This window comes from Dunckerocampus dactyliophorus, chromosome 20, assembly GCF_027744805.1.
Source record: "Dunckerocampus dactyliophorus isolate RoL2022-P2 chromosome 20, RoL_Ddac_1.1, whole genome shotgun sequence".
Classification (NCBI taxonomy): Eukaryota; Metazoa; Chordata; class Actinopteri; order Syngnathiformes; family Syngnathidae; genus Dunckerocampus; species Dunckerocampus dactyliophorus.
This window is the reverse complement of record NC_072838.1, coordinates 17,800,400-17,820,142: the sequence shown is the minus strand read 5'-3', so window position 1 is coordinate 17,820,142 and position 19,743 is coordinate 17,800,400. Positions and strand designations below refer to the sequence as shown.

Genomic DNA, 19,743 nt, shown 5'->3' with positions numbered 1-19,743 from the left:
AAGTACAAGAGTTGAGAAACTCAACTAAACCTGGGTTGGATTATAATACAGTGTATATGTTTAATATGTTTTATTAAATGTAGAAATGAAACAAAAAATGTGGCAAATATCACAGTACGGCCATCAGAACATAAGGTAAATTGCAGGCAAAAACATTAAATTAGCATGTTTAAAGTGTAAAACCAAAGGAAGGAAGAAGGTATAAAAGTTAGTGAATGTATTCCCTGTTAATTGACCAGCTACTCTAGAGGTAGATTGTTAGAATAATCATTACAGTAAAGATGTGAGTATATGGTTGGAAATAATGTGGATTTAGGAGGTTTGTGGATAAAATCAAAATACTGTACTTTGTTTTTTTAAAGCAGATTTCTACTTCCGCTGTCGAAACAGGAAGAGGCGGGGCTTCATTCCAAGCGGCATCCCCCGTTGTTCATTCAACATGGCAGCGGGGCCGATTTCGGAAAGAAACCAAGGTAATGCAGTAGTTCAGTACATTTGTCTGCTATTTACATCAGTGTTTGTGGCTTTCACTTCCGTTCGGACACTTTGTTGGCCTCCTTTAGTTGCCTGCTTCGCTAATATTTGGTCGCTAGCTGACACATGCTGCGGTCTTTAGCTTAGCTGCTCGCCGCTAATTCTTCCATCGAAAACGATATAAATAATAGTGTCTAAATAACAGTTATTAGCTGCGTGTTGTGTACGTGTTACTGTGTTAATTTAGAGCTAGCCTTTTTGTTGTTTTTATTGTTGTTATTATATTGGAACGAGATGCATGCAGTTTGCTCCCGGATGCAGTTAGCTTAGCAGGCTAACATGAAGTGAGCAAACTACGGCAAAGCAGGAGAGCCAATTCTCTTGTTTCTTTAGGGTCCCCAACGTCGAATTACATGTATACATATATGCATTTTGGAAACAATAATATACAATTAGTTGGTTTTACCTTGACGTCACCTCTGGGCCAAAGTTGAGTCAGTGCGGTCGGTATATGAAGAGACAAACACCTTCTGTGATGGAAATTCCGGCTCTTTTTAGAGAGCCGTTTTTTCTGGCTCGGCTCACCAAACGAGCCGGCTCTTTGGGCTCCCAAGTGGCGCCTCAGATTTTTGTTGTCTTAAATTAATTTATGACCAAATTATGTATATTGTGTAAAGTGAATTACTGATGTAAAAAAATACATGATATCAAATGTGTATCATTTTAATGGATTTATTTAAATCCTCAATGAACAGCTACAAAAGTATCATAACAATATATTATAAACTACAAGACCCATCTCAATAGACAAGGTCAAGTCTCTGCATGCAAATTTCTGACTATTTACACTCAACACATCAACAAATCATAAAGTAAAATGTGCAAAACAAAAAGCAGCATCCAGGTCACAATTGTGTTGTTTACTTAAGATTGGCATCCAGAAACTCCCTTTTCTGTCACTTGGGTTTTTTCCTTACCCTTTCTACTGCATGTGTCTCCGCAACCTCCGTCTCCCTCCCTCCTGTTGGTGTGCTGCTTTGTTGTGCTGTGTGTGTTTAATTCCACTCCTCCCCCGTCGGGTTAGTGTGGACACCGAGACCAGCCGCCACACATCTTGACCAATGTACACATTGTCACTTGACACTGTACTCTTTACTTGCGTATCTTGCTTGCTTGCTGCTGTAACAAGTAAATTTCCCCGCTGTGGGATAAATAAAGTACATACATACATACATACGTACATACATACATACATACATACATACAATGACATTCGCCTTCAACAGAAAAAAAAACAATTGCCTCCCGCTTGGTTCCCACTGACGTGAGCATCATTAATAGCCGATTCGTTCGGGACAGACGCATCACCAAAACGTTTTCTCTTCCTGTAAGAACTTCCCAGGTCAATGTCAGTGATGCAAACTTCAACCCAAACTAGTTAAAATATATTTTTGTGGTGGTTTCCAGGCATTTTAATGTGCCAAATCCTTTGTTTTATGTTCCAGGAGACGTTTGTTGTTCCATCATTTGTGGATTCAAGTTAGAAGAAACTATGCCCAACTTTCCACAATGGCATTGCAGACGTTGTTGCCGTTCCCATGCAATGACTTGTGTTTTAGTGGCACTGACCACTGCCAAAATAAGACTTGGCAAAATAGGTGTTAAAATCGTGCTATTATTACAACTTCTCTCTGGAGAACAAGCTCCAGGCTCACACTGGTGGCGAGTTGGTATTGATTTTGTGTGTTTTGTACTGCGTTTTCATTAGATTTTTTTTTTTTGCTTTTTTTTATACATCGGCACATGGCAGTAACATTGGATCACGAGGAGATCTGGAGCACACTCCAAAACGAGGCGTTCTGTAGGCTCCAAAAGGTTGACCTTTTGTATGTGTGTGTTTTATTTATGCAGATGCCACGGTGTATGTGGGTGGCCTGGATGAGAAGGTGTCAGAGCCGTTACTGTGGGAGCTTTTTTTGCAGGCTGGTCCTGTTGTCAACACGCACATGCCCAAGGACAGGGTGACAGGACAACATCAAGGTAATCAAGAAATACTTCTGAGATGGCATTGGTGGACAATAACAAGGTTTGTGGCTGCGTTGCAGGATATGGATTTGTGGAGTTTCTTAGTGAAGAAGATGCGGACTACGCCATCAAAATCATGAATATGATCAAGCTCTACGGTAAACCCATCCGCGTCAATAAGGCGTCGGCACACAATAAAAACCTGGACGTGGGTGCCAACATTTTCATCGGCAACCTGGACCCAGAGATCGACGAGAAGCTCCTCTACGACACGTTCAGCGCTTTCGGCGTCATCCTGCAGACGCCCAAGATTATGCGCGACCCCGACACGGGCAACTCCAAGGGATACGCCTTCATCAACTTTGCCAGCTTTGACGCGTCGGACGCCGCCATCGAGGCCATGAACGGTCAGTACCTGTGCAACAGGCCCATCACCGTGTCCTACGCCTTCAAGAAGGACTCCAAAGGAGAGCGCCACGGCTCGGCCGCCGAGCGACTCCTCGCCGCCCAGAACCCGCTCTCACAGGCAGACAGGCCGCATCAGCTGTTTGCTGATGCGCCGCCGCCGCAGGCCATACCACCGCCAGTTCTGACCTCGATGGGACCCGGGATGCCCATGCCAGGTAGGAGTCGTGTGCATTTACGTTTAGCCGTGTAGTAATGACAACAGCTTCTTTTCGTGCAGGGATGCCCCCTCCCGGAGCGTTTCCCCCCATGCCGCCTCCAGGATCGATGCCTTCCATGCCTCCCAATATGGCTATGCATGCCGCACACGGAGGCCCACAAGGTGGACACCCACCTGGACCCCCACCTTTCCCTCCTGCCTCCATGCACGCAGGTAGATGTTTGTTTTGTTGTACGTGCGTTGCCATGGTGATGTATATGCATTTAACCCTTGGGGTGTCCTTCAGGTATGCCTCAAATGCCCATGCCCCCTCCAGCGCCTCCTGGCATGGTGCCACCACCTCCAGCGCCTCCAGGCTCAACTCAAGCCCGTGCACCGCCACCTCCCGGCATGCCCCCACCGCCACCCATGGGCATGCCACACCGGGCCCCCTACGGACCACCCATGGGTACGCAACCCCTCCCTCTTGGCTGCCATAAGCGTTTTCTTTATATGTTTTACATCATTTCTATCTGCCACCTTTAGGTCACCCCGTACCTCCTGGCATGAGAGGACCCCCTCCTCCTATGCCCCCGCCAGGCTACGGCGCCGCTCCCCCTCGCCCTCCTCCCTTTGGCTTCCAGAGAGCTCCCCCCATGCCGCCGAGGCCGCCCAGTGCCCCGCCCCGGGTTCCCTTAAGGGCACCCATGCCACCTTAAATCCAAACATATTCCAAAAAATTCCTGCACCCTTGATGTTTTTCTTTTTTTCTTTTTTAAATGTCAAAACAAGTTTGTAAGCGTACTTATTTTAATGATGGGTTTGTACTTTTTGGGGTCACTGTACAGATGAAAGACCGCTGATCAATAAAACCTTTAGTACACACGGCGGATTGTTTGCTACAACACAAGCAGGTCAGCAGTTTTCATTTCCTTCATAGAAAGTTTCTATTTTAAGTATACATTTTATATACATATGTCGGTGTGTATATACTCTATAATATTTCTTTATAATGGTCAGAATGCTTTTTTTTGGGCTTAAATGTGTATCGCAGCTCAGAGCCAGCCCTATACCCAACGTGGTGCCCCCCTCCATCAGTGATTTACATAGCTTGCAGAAGAAATTGAATGGCTTCGCTTTTACTGTTGCCTTTCATTTGTAAGACGACGTGTCATCCAGTTTACATGGTTGACAAATTACAAATAAATACAAAAAAAGTCTGAACTATATTAGAAATACGCTTAACACAAAGTAAAACATCCTGTAAATACGATAATAAATATAAATACAGCAATCAACATTAAACAACCACACTGTTGACACTGCAATAACTACCGTATATACAAATATAAGATTTCAAAACTCATAAATGACCTTGCCTTTTTAAAATAGAATTGTATTGGAATTGCCAACATTTTTCTCATTCAACATTTTCAGCATGGTATGAATGTGGGGGGGGGGGGGGGGGGGCGCGCAGCTCAGTGGCTCTGTGCTTGACAATGCAACCTAAGCCAGAGTAGTTGATCACAGATACACTGAGCTTTCAGTGTTTCAGTTCATAAAATAAATATGAAACGGTCACGGTTTGGTACGCATGTGTATTGGGGACTTTTTTTCTCCATTTATTCGGCACCCCTTGGAGGCCACAGCATCCTTAGCACCCACCTACAGTATGTTGCCTAATAGGCCAGCTGGCTTAGTGTCTAAATAACTGCCGAAGTAACTTCTGTTTTTCTTTTGTTTTTTTACTTTTAGCCAACATTTGGCATGTTCGCACGAACTAAACCTAATCATAATGTGATTCGACGTTGCTATTTCCAGCCTAAAATGATCACATACAGCTTCATGTCAACACCATCATACAGTGTGTGGCATCGTGAGGATGGGCTGCCCTCCCAGCCAAAAGCTTGGAGACACTTTTACATTCAATAACAGGAGAATGTGTCCAAACTTTTGACTGGTGCTGTATGTCTTTTGGAAATGAGCTGTGGATTGAACCATGCTTAAGCCATCCATCATGACAAAATCATTCCTAATGGCTGTGGTTCGTTGCTGCTTTTATTTGGTTAACTTTGCCAGCATGCTGTCAAAATCTTTCTTCAATATTGATAATGTTAGGACTTTTTTTCCGCACATAAGCGTACAGCGGATGCCTTGTGGGTACGTTGTGGTTGTCTACGACGGTGCCTTTCTTGTTCACTCAGGATTGTGCTGCTACAGTGTGAAAAAGTAGATTAATAATTATACACCAGATGAAAATATCTGGCAATTTTGCAGTTTGCTAGCGCGAGACAAATGACCATATAATATCCATGTTAGCATTTAGCTTCTCATTTGCGTACACCCTTTACGTGTTGCCATAGCGATGACGTCATTTGACAGCTTCATCGTACTTTAACCACCACCGCCCCTCCCTCACCGCACGGCACTTGATGCTGCAAGGAGTGATGGCAAGTTGTCGCCATGGCAACGGGAGTCAGGTGTGCCTGCACGTGCGTATCCGCTCGTATTGGGTGCGAATGTGCAGTCGATCATGTGAATTTAATGGAAACAAAAAAAAAACACATCTAGGAAATATGTGCGTGGGCCAAACGGAAGGAGGGAGGGGGTTCTTTTGGGGCGGGGGAGGGGACCCACGCACATGATGACTGCGCGCGTGTGTGTGTGTGTGTGTGTGTGGAAGGCGTGGGCTCCTCCACAGCATCATCACTCGCTTCACAGCAACAGCCTCCTCCTTCTCCCCCTCTTCCTCATCATCACCACCACCACCACCATCATCCTCACCAGGGCTGAGACATCGCAGGCATCGCGGGGTGAGTCCTTGTACATTTCATTAGAAATGTTAACGATGGCTTTTCCGCGTCTTTTTTGTTGTTGCCATTTTAAAATATTTCCCCCCCCCTCCTCCCTCAAGCTACGAGGGGGACACGATGGGCGTGTTCTCTTCCACGCAACAATTAACGCTCCATTTTTTGTGTGTGCGTGTGAATCGGGCCTGCATTCTCATCCAGGTCGTGACAAGCAAGATTTAGCTCCCGTATCAAAACACACACAATTGGCCATTATTTCCACCTTCGCGTGTGTGTGGCACATTTGAAAAAAAATGTAGTGTGTGTAAAGTGTGCAAGCGAGCCAGTTTGCGATGAGGCCTTTCCCCCTCCTCTCTCGTCTTCCAGAGAAGCAGAGAGACCATTATGGATGCACTGGAGGTTTCATTTGCACAATATGACTCTTGCACCTGCGCTGCCAGACACCAAAAACACACCAATGCAAACACAACACAACACACGCATGCATGCAAATAGACAGATAAGATTTACCACTTGCGTGCTAAGCTGTTGCTCATTTTTTATCCATTAGCCTTCGGAGCTTCTTCTTTTTTCTAAAATGTGTATTTCCCACCTCCTGCAGTGTCTCGTGTTGGAGCAAATTAAACAAAAGCACAACAGCTGTCAGTGAAGCACACGTTACATTACATTAGATTACACTACATTAGGAACACTTACTGTATTACTCTTTCATCTTATTAATGCTATGGTGTCATTTTACACGCTTGAACTGTGTTGTATGTCAGTACACACTCACACAACACAATATCAATCTACTGAAAAACACCAGTCAAAGATCCTCTATTTGGCAGGAGCAATCTGCTGTTTATAGGGACCCACCAAATACAAATATCCTTTATATATGTGCAGTTTTAAAGGACACTATCAAACATCCTCTCATGTATCGGGATGCCTTTGCTGTTGTTGAGGACCGACTGCAAAAAATGCTCGGCAAAGATCCTCTATATGACAGGAGTGTGCTGCTGTTTTTACGAATCGGATGGAAAAAAATTGTAGTCAAAGATCTTCTATTTGACAAGAGAGCTTTGCTGTTTTTAAGAATCGACGGCAAAAACGCGAGTCAAAGATCCTCTATATAACATGATAGCTCTGCGGTTTTCAAGACCTGACCGCATAAAAGCTAGTCCAAGATCCTCTATATGACAGGAGTGTGCTGCTGTTTTTACGAATCGGATGGAAAAAAATTGTAGTCAAAGATCCTCTATCTGACAAAAGAGCTTTGCTGTTTTTAAGAATCGACGGCAAAAACGCGAGTCAAAGATCCTCTATATGACAGGAGTGCTCAGTTTTGAAAGACCTACTGCAAAAACACTGGCCAAAGATCCTCTATATGACAGGAGTGTTCTGCTCTTTTTTAAAATTGACTGAAAAAAAAATGCTAGTCCAAGATCCTCTCTATGACAGGCGTGCTCAGTTTTGAAGGACCTACTGCAAAAACACTGGCCAAAGATCCTCTCTATGACGGGAGCGCTCTGCTGCTTTTAAGAACCTTCTGCGTAAACATTGTCTACATGACAGGAGTGCTGTGCTGTTTTTGCCGAGTGACGTCATTGGACGGTTAGTTGAGCGTGTGTGGTGTAAATATGACAAACAGGTGTGAGTGTGATGCGGTGCAGTCATGTTGTGTTTATCTCGTCACCTTCTACGTCTGGACTTTTATCACCTTCCAGGCTTTGTGTCTTTTGTAGCTCTTTTAAAATGAAGCCATGAAGAAGGGGGGGGGCAGCACAAACCCAGAGTGACATGTTGTTTTATGGCGACCAACGTGCAGCAGCGAGTACGGCGGCCCCCGAGGACCACAATAGGGAAACACATCGTAGAGCGCTTGCACCACAAACATCACCCAGGAAGCCACAAGTAACGCAAGGCCACACACCAGCGGTGATGTTGTGTTCATGTTTGCGCGGACGTTGATGAAATATCTCGTTTTCCTCCATTTCATGCCTCACTTGTTTCAGCGCCCCGTGTCTCCATGACTCGGTGCTCGGTGAACAGTTTCTCCGCCGTCGCTGCTTTGTTATTTGCTGCTTTTACAAGTTTGTGGCAAGAAAGGAAATCTGCACACACTCGCCATCAATCCGCTTGAATATCAAAACATTTTCTCCCACAAGAAAGAATAGAAATAGAAATGGTCAGTCCCAGGGTCAAACTGTCACCGTTGTAAATCATTGTATTAACTGTACACGTGTTTTTATGGTAACATTTGAACTATCATAGAAGTGTAAAAAGAAGATAACCAAATGAATGATGTCGCCGGGTGGCGACTACCGCGAAATATTGATGGCGTCCGGGTAGGCGTGTCACAAGATCTCGCAAGATTAAAAGTGACAAGATTAAAAGGCCCTAGGACTGGGACGATAATGAATGAATGAATGAATTAATCACACAATAAGAACTTGATCATTTTGCCAGTCTCAATATATCGCCATGTGCGTGCGTGTCTGTTTTCCTCATCTCTCGCCTCCAAACAGGAAGGAAGTGGGTTCACTCTGTACATTGCTTTCAGCACCTTGGAGCGTTTGTTAGAAGAACAAGGGCATGAACGGAGTGAGCCCTTTTGTCAGTCATAAAGTCTCTTTCTCTTGGTGGGTGGAGGCGGGGCTGCTAGCATACAGGGGCGGATCTAGCTTTTTTTTTAAATTTAAAAGTTAGACCTCATTTCCTGCAATCTGGTGATATCTGAGGCCAATTTCATGTCCTTAATTTCAAGAGTTTGTTGTTATTTTTATCTTTGGAATATATCGTTTACGCCAAAACATTCTATTTATAAAATTACCCGTACTAGGAGAAACCCATTTTAGCTCAATTTCCTGAAATATTTTCTAATTTGAAGCAGCTGTAAATTCCGAGGATTTGAGTATAATTTTATGTCACTGGGGATCGCTTTTCTGGTTCATTTTCATTGAGAATAGTCAGTTTTCCTTATAGTCATGATGCCAGAACCTTTGTTTTGTACCTCCACCTGAATAGCCATGTACAGCACACATTCAATGTCCAATGTAAATGATCAGCCTGACAGTGGCTTCAGGAATAGCATGCGTCTCGCTTGCATTCTGGCATATGCGTCCACCACGCGCCCAGAATTCAGAACATGTACCTTCACTGGGACTGGGTGACTGGAATCCAGGATGGTTTATCATTTTATTAGCTTTTATTGTGGCAAACAAAATCGTGGGTGCCTGTACACCCCCCACCCCCCCTCTAAATCCGCGCCTGTTATTATGAAGTATTACTGACTTACGTACGTTCCCTTTTTGTCACTGTTATGCTTGCCATTTTGTACTGAGCAGCCTGGACAGCAGAGACATGCATATAATGCTTACTATGCCACAATAAGTGCAATTTCAATTTAAATTGTTAAAAAAAAAAACACTCACAGAAAAGCCAAAGCAAAACACACTTGGGACACTAATTTTGCAAGATTTGAGGAGGCATCACAAAATGGTCGAACTCCACGTTTTATGCAACATTAGAGGCGCTTTTTTACCCCCAAAAAATGGATTGTGATCATTTTGGACTGTATTTTTGTGAGACACGTGCATGAAGAGAACTCATGCAAGTCAAGCAGGGTAGTCGATGCAGCGCTTTGTGGATGACAACTCTTTTTCCCATCGCCATGAAATATTAATGACTTCTCGGCAGCTCTTTTTTTTCACTATTATGGTTGCCGTCTTGTACTGAGCAGCCTGGACAGAGACGTGTGTGCAAGGCTTACGTCGTCTCAATACGTTTCATTTGTGGTTCTGTGATTATCATCACATTTTTCAGCTTTTTCTGCCAAAAGAAAACAAAAAAACACAGGAAAAAAAATCTTTCAAAATTTGAGTATGACAAAATAGTCAAATGCCACGTTTCAGGAGACTTCAGAGGCTCCAAAAAACTGAACCACCGTGATTTTGGACTGTATTTTTTGAGAAGTAGAACTTAAGGGGCGCATTCTCGGCAAATGCGCAAAGGATGCTCATCCCCACCTTGAGGCATAGAGTAGCGACCGAGGGCGGCCCTGTTCGCCGGTTCTGTGGTCGTCTGTGAATTTTCTCACAGAAAACCAAATCAAAACACACTTATGGCTTTTGGAAATCTGCAAGAGTCGAGGCCAGGTGACCAAACTGTCAAGTTTCCAGGCGACGTTTTGGACAGTATTTTGTGAGAAGCTTGAAGAAAAGCTGCGGGATGCTGTGACTCAGCTCACAAGTCACGCGGGGTCGATGCAGAGCCTGGTGGATGTTTTTCAAGCTGCCTTGATGGTCGGGTGGCTTTTCATTGATTGGTCTGTTATCTTGATTGTCTTCCCCAGGGATTCTGTGAGGGATTTGACCATCAAACAGAAGCTCCAGGTGACCATAATCCTCGAATCGGAGCATCTCCCGACCTCGCAAGATGGAGGACGGCTATCAGAATCGGACCGCCTTCATCAAAGGTGCCAAAGACATCGCCAAGGAGGTGAAGCGCCAGGCCTCCAAGAAGGTGGGCCGCACGGTGGACCGCATGAACGACGAGTACAGCCGGCGCTCCTACAGCCGCTTCGAGGAGGACGACGACGACGACTACCCGGCGCAAGGCGGCCAGGACGGCGGCGGCTACTACCGCGGCGATAGCCAGGCGGCCAATGACGACGACGAGGGCGGCCACAGCGACTCCACTGAGGGCCACGACGAGGATGACGAGATCTACGAGGGCGAGTACCAGGGGATCCCCAGGGCCGACTCGGGCAAGGGCAGCCTGGCCGGGGGGCCCGGCTCGGTGGCGGCTGGCGCTCAGCAGTTTCGAGACGTCGGGGTGTCCGAGGCGGAGAGGAGGAAAGACCAGGAGGAGCTGGCCCAGCAGTACGAGACCATCCTGCAGGAGTGCGGACACGGCAAGTTCCAGTGGACCCTCTACTTTGTGCTGGGCCTGGCGCTGATGGCCGATGGCGTGGAGATCTTTGTGGTCGGGTTTGTCCTCCCCAGCGCTGAGAAGGACATGTGTCTGTCTGAACCCAACAAGAGCATGCTGGGTATGTTCACCATCAAATGCATGCGTTCATTAGGCACACGCACACGCAGCCGGAATCACTTATTGTGCCTTTAACAGGACCAGTCAGTCACATAGACCTCCACCAAACACATCGGACGCTTTAACAGATGCACACTTCACAAAAGCGCACTTTTATCCAGTTTTGCACCAAATTTGAATCGGTTCACAATGATAAAACATACTTGTCATTAAATTCATTTCAACAAATACACACATTGGTTGAATATATTGCATTTTTCACCAAAAATACCTTCTTCTTCGGTGTTTCTAATATTTTGGTTTTTTTTATGGCAACCTGAGTGACAGCGTCCATCAAAATTGAACATGAATGTTGTTATTATTAAGGCAGCTCACTTTTTACTTATTAGGGATGCTCCGATCGATCGGCCACCGATTTCCGCATAAAATCCTGTGATCAGCAAATGGCGATAAATGCCTTGCAACGCCTCATTCCTCCACCTGAGGCAGGACCTCATTCCCAACCCGGAGGGAGCAAGCCACTCTTTTCCCGCTGAGAACCATGGCTTCGGATTTGGAGGCCAGAAGCTTCGCACCCAGCTGCAAACCGCCCCAGTGAACACTGAAGGTCACAGCCCGGTCACAGCAAATAACCCCAAAAATAGCTGAATTCATCGGACGAGATGACCAGCTCAACGTTTCCCCCTCATACGGCACCCCTGGCCAAGAGCACTCATCAGAAATTCATGTAAAAATCTACACGTGATCGATGTGATCAGTATCGCCTGATTGTACTCACGGATGACGGGAATCGGCAGCATAACACCCTGATTGGAGCGTCCCTATTATTTATTCTTTATATTATATGAGCAATGCAACACTTTGAAGTGGTCAAAATATTAGAAACAGCTCTCCCGATGCTGCCATACCATAATAATATAACTACTTCAATTAGAGTTTTTAAATCGTAATTATTCTAATTTTAGTTTTTCATTTGTTATTTATAATGATGTGTTTTATTTATTTGTATTTCTTTTTGTATTATTTCTTTGATGAACTCATGTAAATGTTTGCTGCTCCAGCAGCCTGAAACAAAGGGGTGTTCCTAACATTGTGGTCACCTTCTTTGTATTTACGGCCTTGAGTTTCAATGAAAAGTCAACATAATCTTTGCGAAGGCAACACAAATGTATCGACTCTCGTTAGTTTATGTTGCTGATATCGTGCATGCCCCTTAATGGTGTCTGTTGCTGTCTCTCCTCAGGTCTCATTGTGTATTTCGGCATGATGGTGGGGGCGTTCCTCTGGGGAGCTCTGGCCGACCGCATCGGCCGCCGCCAGTCTCTCCTCATCTCCCTCTCCATCAACAGCATCTTCTCCTTCTTCTCGTCGTTCGTGCAGGGCTACAGCACCTTCCTCTTCTGCAGGCTCCTGTCGGGTGTTGGGTAATTATCACCAATGAAAGAAATATCCTTTTACGGCAGGCGGGGCTCACGTCTTCTGCCATCTCTGCAGCATCGGAGGCTCCATCCCCATCGTCTTCTCCTACTACTCGGAGTTCCTGTCCCAGGAGAAGCGAGGCGAACACCTCAGTTGGCTCTGCATGTTCTGGATGATTGGTGGGATTTACGCGTCGGCCATGGCGTGGGCCATCATCCCCCACTATGGTCAGATGAGATGGAGTTCGTGGAGCAAAGCAAGTTGTCCATAATATACTTCTATACATGCTGTACGCGTTACTGCTTGTCGTCCTGCTTTGTCAGGGTGGAGCTTCCAGATGGGCTCGGCTTATCAGTTCCACAGCTGGCGTGTATTTGTGTTGGTGTGCGCCTTCCCCTCCGTGGCCGCCATCGCTGCCCTCAACGCCATGCCGGAGAGCCCACGTTTCTACCTGGAGGTCAGCTGACCCTCGAGGCTAACAACATGCTGTGTTACATGTAAGATTTGAAAAGTGCAAGAATGAATGCACCTGGGATTTTCCTTTGGTAACAGAATGGAAAACACGATGAAGGCTGGATGATTCTCAAGCAAGTCCACGACACCAACATGAGGGCCAAGGGACACCCGGAGAAAGTCTTCACCGTGAGCACACAAACGTCAACATTTATTGCTTTTCAAGTTGCATTCTTGAGGATTTGGTTTATCACTGAACAGCAGCAATGCTCTGTGTCTGTCCTAAATGTTAAGAACACTCAAAGATGAATATTTAAAAACGTGCAAGTGAGGCTTTGCCGTTCTTAGGAGAATATCTACAGTGTGTGTGCACCATTATCATGCAACTTTTAGCGTGCACAATTTTTGGGGAGCTTTTTAGTGTGCACTATTATCATGCGCTTATTAGCGTGCGCTATTATTGGACGCTTATTATCATGCACCTATTAGTGCACACCATTATTGTACGCCTATTAGTGTGCACCATTATCATGCACCTATTAGTGTGCACCATTATTGTACGCCTATTAGTGTGCACCATTATCATGCACCTATTAGTGTGCACCATTATCATGCACCTATTAGTGTGCACCATTATCATGCACCTATTAGTGTGCACCATTATCATGCACCTATTAGTACACACTATTATTGGGAGCCTTTTAGGGGCATCCGTTTGTGTGCACCAGTATCGTGTGCCTATTAGTGCATACACACACAAGAGTGCTGGTTTTCTTATAGGCCACAACTTTCAAGACAACCTGAACAGTCCAGTTGCGGTCGATGAAATGCCCTGAGAATAAGATAAGAATAAGAACATTCACAGGCGTATAGGCCACATCTTCCATCATGACACAAATAAACATCAGCATACGTATTTCAGTCCTACCAGCATTCACGTTTACTCTCTACAGGAGTTGGAAAATAAAAAAGATGCTGTGGAACCCTTGCCTAATGATTGTGCACACCTTGTAGAACTCCTGCCGGCTGAGAATGTGAGCAGTTGAAGCCTGAGGTGACTCTTCCTCCTTTCGCCCAAGGTCACCACCATCAAGACGGTGAAACAGATGGACGAGTTGGTGGACACTGGCACCGACACGCCCGTCTGGCAGCGCTACAGGCTCAAGATCATGAGCCTCTCCCAGCAGGTGAGCAGAAGTCAAGGTGACATGATGGATTATCGTAAATGCTCCAATTATCCACGGCGTCCCCAGAAGTTGCCTGCTTATAAATAAACCAACTATCATCAAACATTCCTCGTTTTGGTCATTTTGTATTGTAAGTGTGACGTTCTTGTCCGGAAGTGGCTTTCTTCTGGCTTCTTACATGGCCTGAGAGTCAGGTGTTAGAGCGCCACCTGTTGCTTTGGCATGCACGTGACAGCCTGTGGTGATGTTTTTGTGTGTGTTTTCATATACTGTAGCCTTAAAATATACAAGGAAGTGACTCACCCTGGAGTGCTTCTTACTATTATTATTATTATTATGATTATGATTATTTTGAAATATCATTGCAGATTCGGAATAATATTATTGCCTGCTTCACCCCGGAATACAAACGGACCACTTTCATGCTGATGGCCGTGTGGTTCACCATGTCTTTCAGGTAAACACACCTCACGATTTATGTTCTATTTGGGTGTTTTTCATCTTCAGTTACACAGATATCAGCACGTATCGACACATACCGTATCACACAATGGGCGTTTGGTCATAACTCCTGTTTGCAGCTACTACGGCCTGACCGTGTGGTTCCCGGACATGATCAAGTACATCCAGAAGCAGGAGTACGAGTCCCGCACCAAGACCTTCAGCAAGGAGCGCGTGGAGCACGTCACCTTTAACTTCACCCTGGAAAACCAGGTGCACCGCCAAGGCCACTACTTCAACGATAAGTGGGTAACATGTACACTAGATAGGAGCGCCACCATGTGAAGCATGCACACACACACACATCTACCGTATCTGCTCTTTACCTCAGGTTCCTCAACCTGAAGATGAAGTCGATGGTGTTTGAGGACTCGGTGTTTGAGGAGTGCTACTTTGAGGACATCACCTCCACGCACACCGTCTTCAGGAACTGCACCTTCATCGCCAGCCTGTTTTATAACACAGGTACCCGCGCCAATGCTGGGCTCAAACCAGCCTCGAGTCGTTTTTAGCCACACGAGTGGCCGTGGAGACGCGTGTTGTCAGTAACCCAGGGTTACCAGTGCTGCGGAGGTGTTGCCGTGGCAACGTAAACACATCATTGAAGCCTTCCTGATGGCATTGGAGTGGTCGGTGCGGATTCAACAGTGATGTGTTTTCTCAATGACGTCTGAGGGAATATACAGTAGTTACTCAACTGCAGAGAGTAGGTGGCATTTTTAGAATTAAGCCCTATGTAATAATAATAATAACAATAATAATAATAATTCAAGAACAACGCTAAAAACCCACAGCATTTCAGTACGTGGAATCAAATTATAGAACGGATTGAGTAAGGAAGTCAATCAGTGCACCGACATGAGCGAAGTCAAGAAACAATACAAGCAGTTGATGTTTGCGACTTACAAGGAGGAAAAGTCTTTAATGGTTTGTCTCTACTTATTATTATTTATTAATACACTGTTTATTATATATGATTTCTATGTTATTTATTTATGAACAAAAATGGGCATATTGTTACATTACCTTATCACTCTTATGGAACACAAGGAGTGAATAAATGTACTGCAATAGATGTGGAACGGACGGGGGGTCGGATTAACTCAGCTTTGCTTCTTCCGACTCCTTTTGGACATGTGCAACTGTGAAATGAATTATGTGATGTATTCCACTGTAACTTGTATGCATGTTCAAATAAAATGAAACCATCACCAATTGGAATAAGAAATAATAACAATAATAAGTTTTAAAATGTGTCAAATATAAAAAAAAGTTAGATTATGTATTTTATTTGTGCACATGCATTTTATTAGTAATAGTATTTAATATTATTATTACATTATTTATGTTATTATTTAATAATTATATGTACTTTGAATTTTATTTCTATATAATATATAATATTTAGAAAATATATTTTCAAAATACTTTTTCCATGAATAAATCTTCGCTTATTGTAGTAAATGTTATATATAAATAGATATTTATTCGTTTACTTTGGTGTTAAGTGGTACTTAGTGATAACGTATGAATTTGAATATCTAGTGTGACATGTTGATTTATTCAAGTGGACGACACACCAGCGATTAACTGAGGCATGCTGCTTTTTCCACAGCGTCCACAAGTACAAATGAACGCTACGATTAACCTCCAACCACATTGCTGGGATGTCATCAACCATACCGCTCACAGCCACTAGATGGCATGATTGGACGTTGATGGCGTTCCTGGACTGCTGTGATATGCTGTGATGCGTTCGTGGAACGGATGGCATTTGTCGTAAGAACATTTGTGTTGTGTCAGACTTGTTCAAGTACAGGTTTGTGGACTGCAAGCTGGTGAACAGCACGTTCCTTCACAACAAGGAGGGCTGCATGCTGGACTTCAGCGACGACTTCAACAACGCCTACATGATCTACTTCGTCAACTTCCTCGGCACGCTGGCCGTCCTGCCCGGCAACATCGTCTCGGCTCTGCTGATGGACAAAATAGGCCGTCTGAGGATGCTGGGTAGGCCAATCAGTGCAACCGATCATTCATTTGTCATCCTCCGCAGCACTAATGGTCTTCTTTCTCCTACACACACACACACACATACACACACACACACATAGCGGGGTCCAGCGTCATATCGTGTGTCAGCTGCTTCTTCCTGATGTTCGGAAATAGTGAGTCGGGGATGATCGCCCTGTTGTGTCTCTTTGGCGGCATCAGCATCGCCTCATGGAACGCTCTGGATGTCATCACGGTGGAGCTCTACCCCTCAGACAAACGGTAAGGACCACTTTTTCGTCCGCTAAAATGTCACAATGTACTCGTTGAATATACAGAGAATCATTTTAAAAAATACAGTATATTTTTTAATATATTTAATATTTTTATCATTATTTATTGGTTATAAATAGTATGTATAAAAATCAATACTGTATATATATTGCTATAAAATACGATACATTTCTATAGGTCTTCTCTCTTACCTGTAATCAATGATTTGTAAAAAAAAAAATGCTACCAATTAATTAATGTTATGATAAAATGCGTTTGTATAAATAGTTCTCCTCTCTAATAAATACCTCACCTCCAATAAAGCCTTCATTTTAAAAAATGATACATACATAATATTGTAGTATAATATTTTTTCCAATACGTATGAATATATTACGATTAGTTGAGTAAAAATACACCTGTAGAAATAAATAAATAAACCAATAAATGCCTCACCTTCAATACCTTCTTTTTTTTTTAAAGGTAGATATAATCTTAATCTTATAAAATCATATTATAAGAAGCTAAACTAGTATTATAAATGCATTTTTGGAAATAAAGGCCTTACCTCTAAAAAACGCTTTGGTTGTAAAAATGTTGCGTAGAGATTTAACGCAGTTTTATTGTACAAATGCGTTTGTGTAATGTCAATAAATACCTTTTCTCCAATAAACACCTTACCTCTGGTAAACACTTTTGTAAAAATTATGCACATATTGGATTTGATAAAAAATGCATTTGTCTCCTCACCTTGAATAAATGTTTTATGAGACTATTATTAAATGATGTTAATGTTATAATATTGATCACATGTGTCAGTCTGGTAAAATGCTTGATATAATAATGGTGCTGTCTGGAATAACTGCCTTACCTCTGATAAAGGCCCTCTGCAACTGAGTAGGACATATATATTTATGATATTTAAAATATCATAATAAAAAATATAATTAAAAACAACAAAAAATGCTAAAAGATGTATTATATATAAGTACTGTACTACTGCTACTTACATTAAATTCTTAAAGTAATATTGTACTTAGAAATTTAAAACAACAAACTAGTTCAAGTCATGTATTGTTTTTGCGCCGTGATGTTATGATCAGGACCACGGCCTTTGGCTTCTTGAACGCCCTGTGCAAGGTGGCGGCCGTCCTGGGCATCAGCATCTTCCAGTCCTTCGTTGGCATCACCAAGGCCGTGCCCATCCTCTTTGCCGCCGGTGCCCTGGCCGCAGGTAGTTTCCTTGCCACAAAGTTGCCTGAAACGCGGGGCCAGGTGCTGCAGTAGTAGCAGGTGTCCAGCTGGGGGGTGTCCAAAGCTCGGAGCGAGTGCATGACAACCGGGGACCCGAACATCCCTTGAGAGCTTCAGCGCCGCTTGTCTGTCACACTCCCAAACCACCACACACACGCACACACACACACACACACACACACACACACACACACACACGCACACACACACACACACACACACACACACACACACACACACACACAGACTCACCATTTTTTGTCAAGTCCAGAATCCGCTGACATGTGGATGACGTCATTGTGAATGACAGGAGAGCACACGGGCGCATAGAAAACAAGCCATTTTCTTAGAGAGCGTCGCAAAATGAATTTCTCTTTCATGACTTGGCTGCTTGATTTAACCATTTAATCCAGGCATTACTTTTGCTTTTGAATCTATTTTTTTCACATTTATTCTTACTACCTTCATCTCTTTCTCAAAAGCAGTTCCCAGGATTCTCTGTTAAATGTAAAATGGGGTTGCAGTACTTTTAACCCGGTTCCTCCCTGTGTGTCGCTCCACTCTTCTTGTTAAAAAAGTCGCACAGCGCCCTCTGCTGGGACTATGTTTTATTTCAAGTCCAGTGTTGACGATTGAGTTGCCTAAATTTGTTTTAATGTGCAAGTGAGTTGCATATATTTGCGTGCGCGTGCGTGTGTGAGAGAGAAAACTCGCATCATTCCAAGACTTTCTCATAAAAAATACTTTTATTTACTATTGATTGCTTCTGAAGAGCAGAATGTACCAAGCAGCAGCAGTGTTTACACTATTTACAATTGAATCGACACAGTAGCTCAGGTGAGTGCTTCACTTATGTTTACATTAATTAGTCATACTGTCTGCTATTTTAGAACGATCAATTTGCTTGTTTTTAACGATATAACTCCATGATAGTCATAAGCACAAATGGGACCAATCTAAAAGTTGATAATGATTACATACTAACGCGGCACAAAAAACGGGACATATATAACAGACGTTTACTAAAAGACACATTTACGTTTGATACTTTGAGGCTTATAAACATAATTCCCCCCAAAATGTACATGAAACTTGTGTGCAGACAATCAACGAGTGAGGCTTGAATGCATTGCGTGTTTAGCCTAGCCTAGCCTAGCATAAACGGCAGTTAGCATAGCTTGGCCTAGAAACAGTGGGGAAAGCAGCTATTAACTTTAAGTTAAAAACCACAAAAACGTTAGCGAGTAAAGCTAATAATGTAAAAAGAGACATCCGTTGTGTATAAATCTGAAATATAGCCACAAGAAATGCTATCGCAAATTCCACACATTCGCCTTACTGCCGGTTTGTCCGCTAAGCTAGCTAGGCTAACGGTGAGAGTGAATGTGTTTCCTTCCCAAAATGAATTAGTCTTAAAGACTAAATAAATACACAGTTTGAGAGATTATTTGCATTAAAAACATCTACATGCATTTTTAAAACTTTTTTTTGGCTTTACTTAAGAAACACCTCATGTATGCTGCGTGGCGTGTAAACATAGAAACTGAGACTCGTGGGGTGCTCTCTCTAGTCTATTTACAAAAAAAGGAGAAAAAATCCTCAATTTACAGCCGACTTGACTCCTAATTCAAGTCAAGCCATCGTGCGTGACGCATGTTTGTGTCGTGTTGTCTGACTTTTTGGACGTCCTTGTATGCCAGCCAGTTTGTGTCTTTTG

General features: G+C 43.7%; 2 protein-coding genes across 2 annotated transcripts; both read left to right on the top strand.

Annotated features, from left to right (window-relative positions):
• Positions 1 to 389: 389 nt before the first annotated feature.
• sf3b4 (splicing factor 3b, subunit 4) lies at positions 390 to 4,421 on the top strand. The gene is made up of 6 exons (XM_054764087.1): positions 390 to 473; positions 2,386 to 2,514; positions 2,580 to 3,122; positions 3,185 to 3,337; positions 3,411 to 3,572; positions 3,650 to 4,421. Exons 1-6 carry the CDS (start codon positions 440 to 442, stop codon positions 3,820 to 3,822), a joined length of 1,194 nt encoding a protein of 397 aa, XP_054620062.1. The 5' UTR covers positions 390 to 439; the 3' UTR covers positions 3,823 to 4,421.
• Positions 4,422 to 5,772: 1,351 nt separating this feature from the next.
• On the top strand, positions 5,773 to 18,274 carry LOC129173056 (synaptic vesicle glycoprotein 2A-like). The gene is made up of 13 exons (XM_054763522.1): positions 5,773 to 5,916; positions 10,250 to 10,948; positions 12,191 to 12,371; positions 12,442 to 12,593; positions 12,690 to 12,823; positions 12,919 to 13,008; positions 13,899 to 14,006; positions 14,375 to 14,463; positions 14,588 to 14,752; positions 14,839 to 14,972; positions 16,311 to 16,517; positions 16,622 to 16,781; positions 17,876 to 18,274. Exons 2-13 carry the CDS (start codon positions 10,333 to 10,335, stop codon positions 18,057 to 18,059), a joined length of 2,220 nt encoding a protein of 739 aa, XP_054619497.1. The 5' UTR covers positions 5,773 to 5,916; positions 10,250 to 10,332; the 3' UTR covers positions 18,060 to 18,274.
• Positions 18,275 to 19,743: the final 1,469 nt, after the last annotated feature.

Coding starts and splice junctions, on each gene's coding strand:
- sf3b4 (XM_054764087.1), top strand. CDS start 440: ATGGCAGCGGGGCCGATTTCGGAAAGAAACCAAG. Junction 2,515..2,579: donor GGTGACAGGACAACATCAAG/GTAATCAAGAAA, acceptor GCTGCGTTGCAG/GATATGGATTTGTGGAGTTT. Junction 3,338..3,410: donor TCCTGCCTCCATGCACGCAG/GTAGATGTTTGT, acceptor GGTGTCCTTCAG/GTATGCCTCAAATGCCCATG.
- LOC129173056 (XM_054763522.1), top strand. CDS start 10,333: ATGGAGGACGGCTATCAGAATCGGACCGCCTTCATCAAAGGTGCCAAA. Junction 14,007..14,374: donor TCATGAGCCTCTCCCAGCAG/GTGAGCAGAAGT, acceptor ATATCATTGCAG/ATTCGGAATAATATTATTGC. Junction 14,753..14,838: donor GGCCACTACTTCAACGATAA/GTGGGTAACATG, acceptor TCTTTACCTCAG/GTTCCTCAACCTGAAGATGA.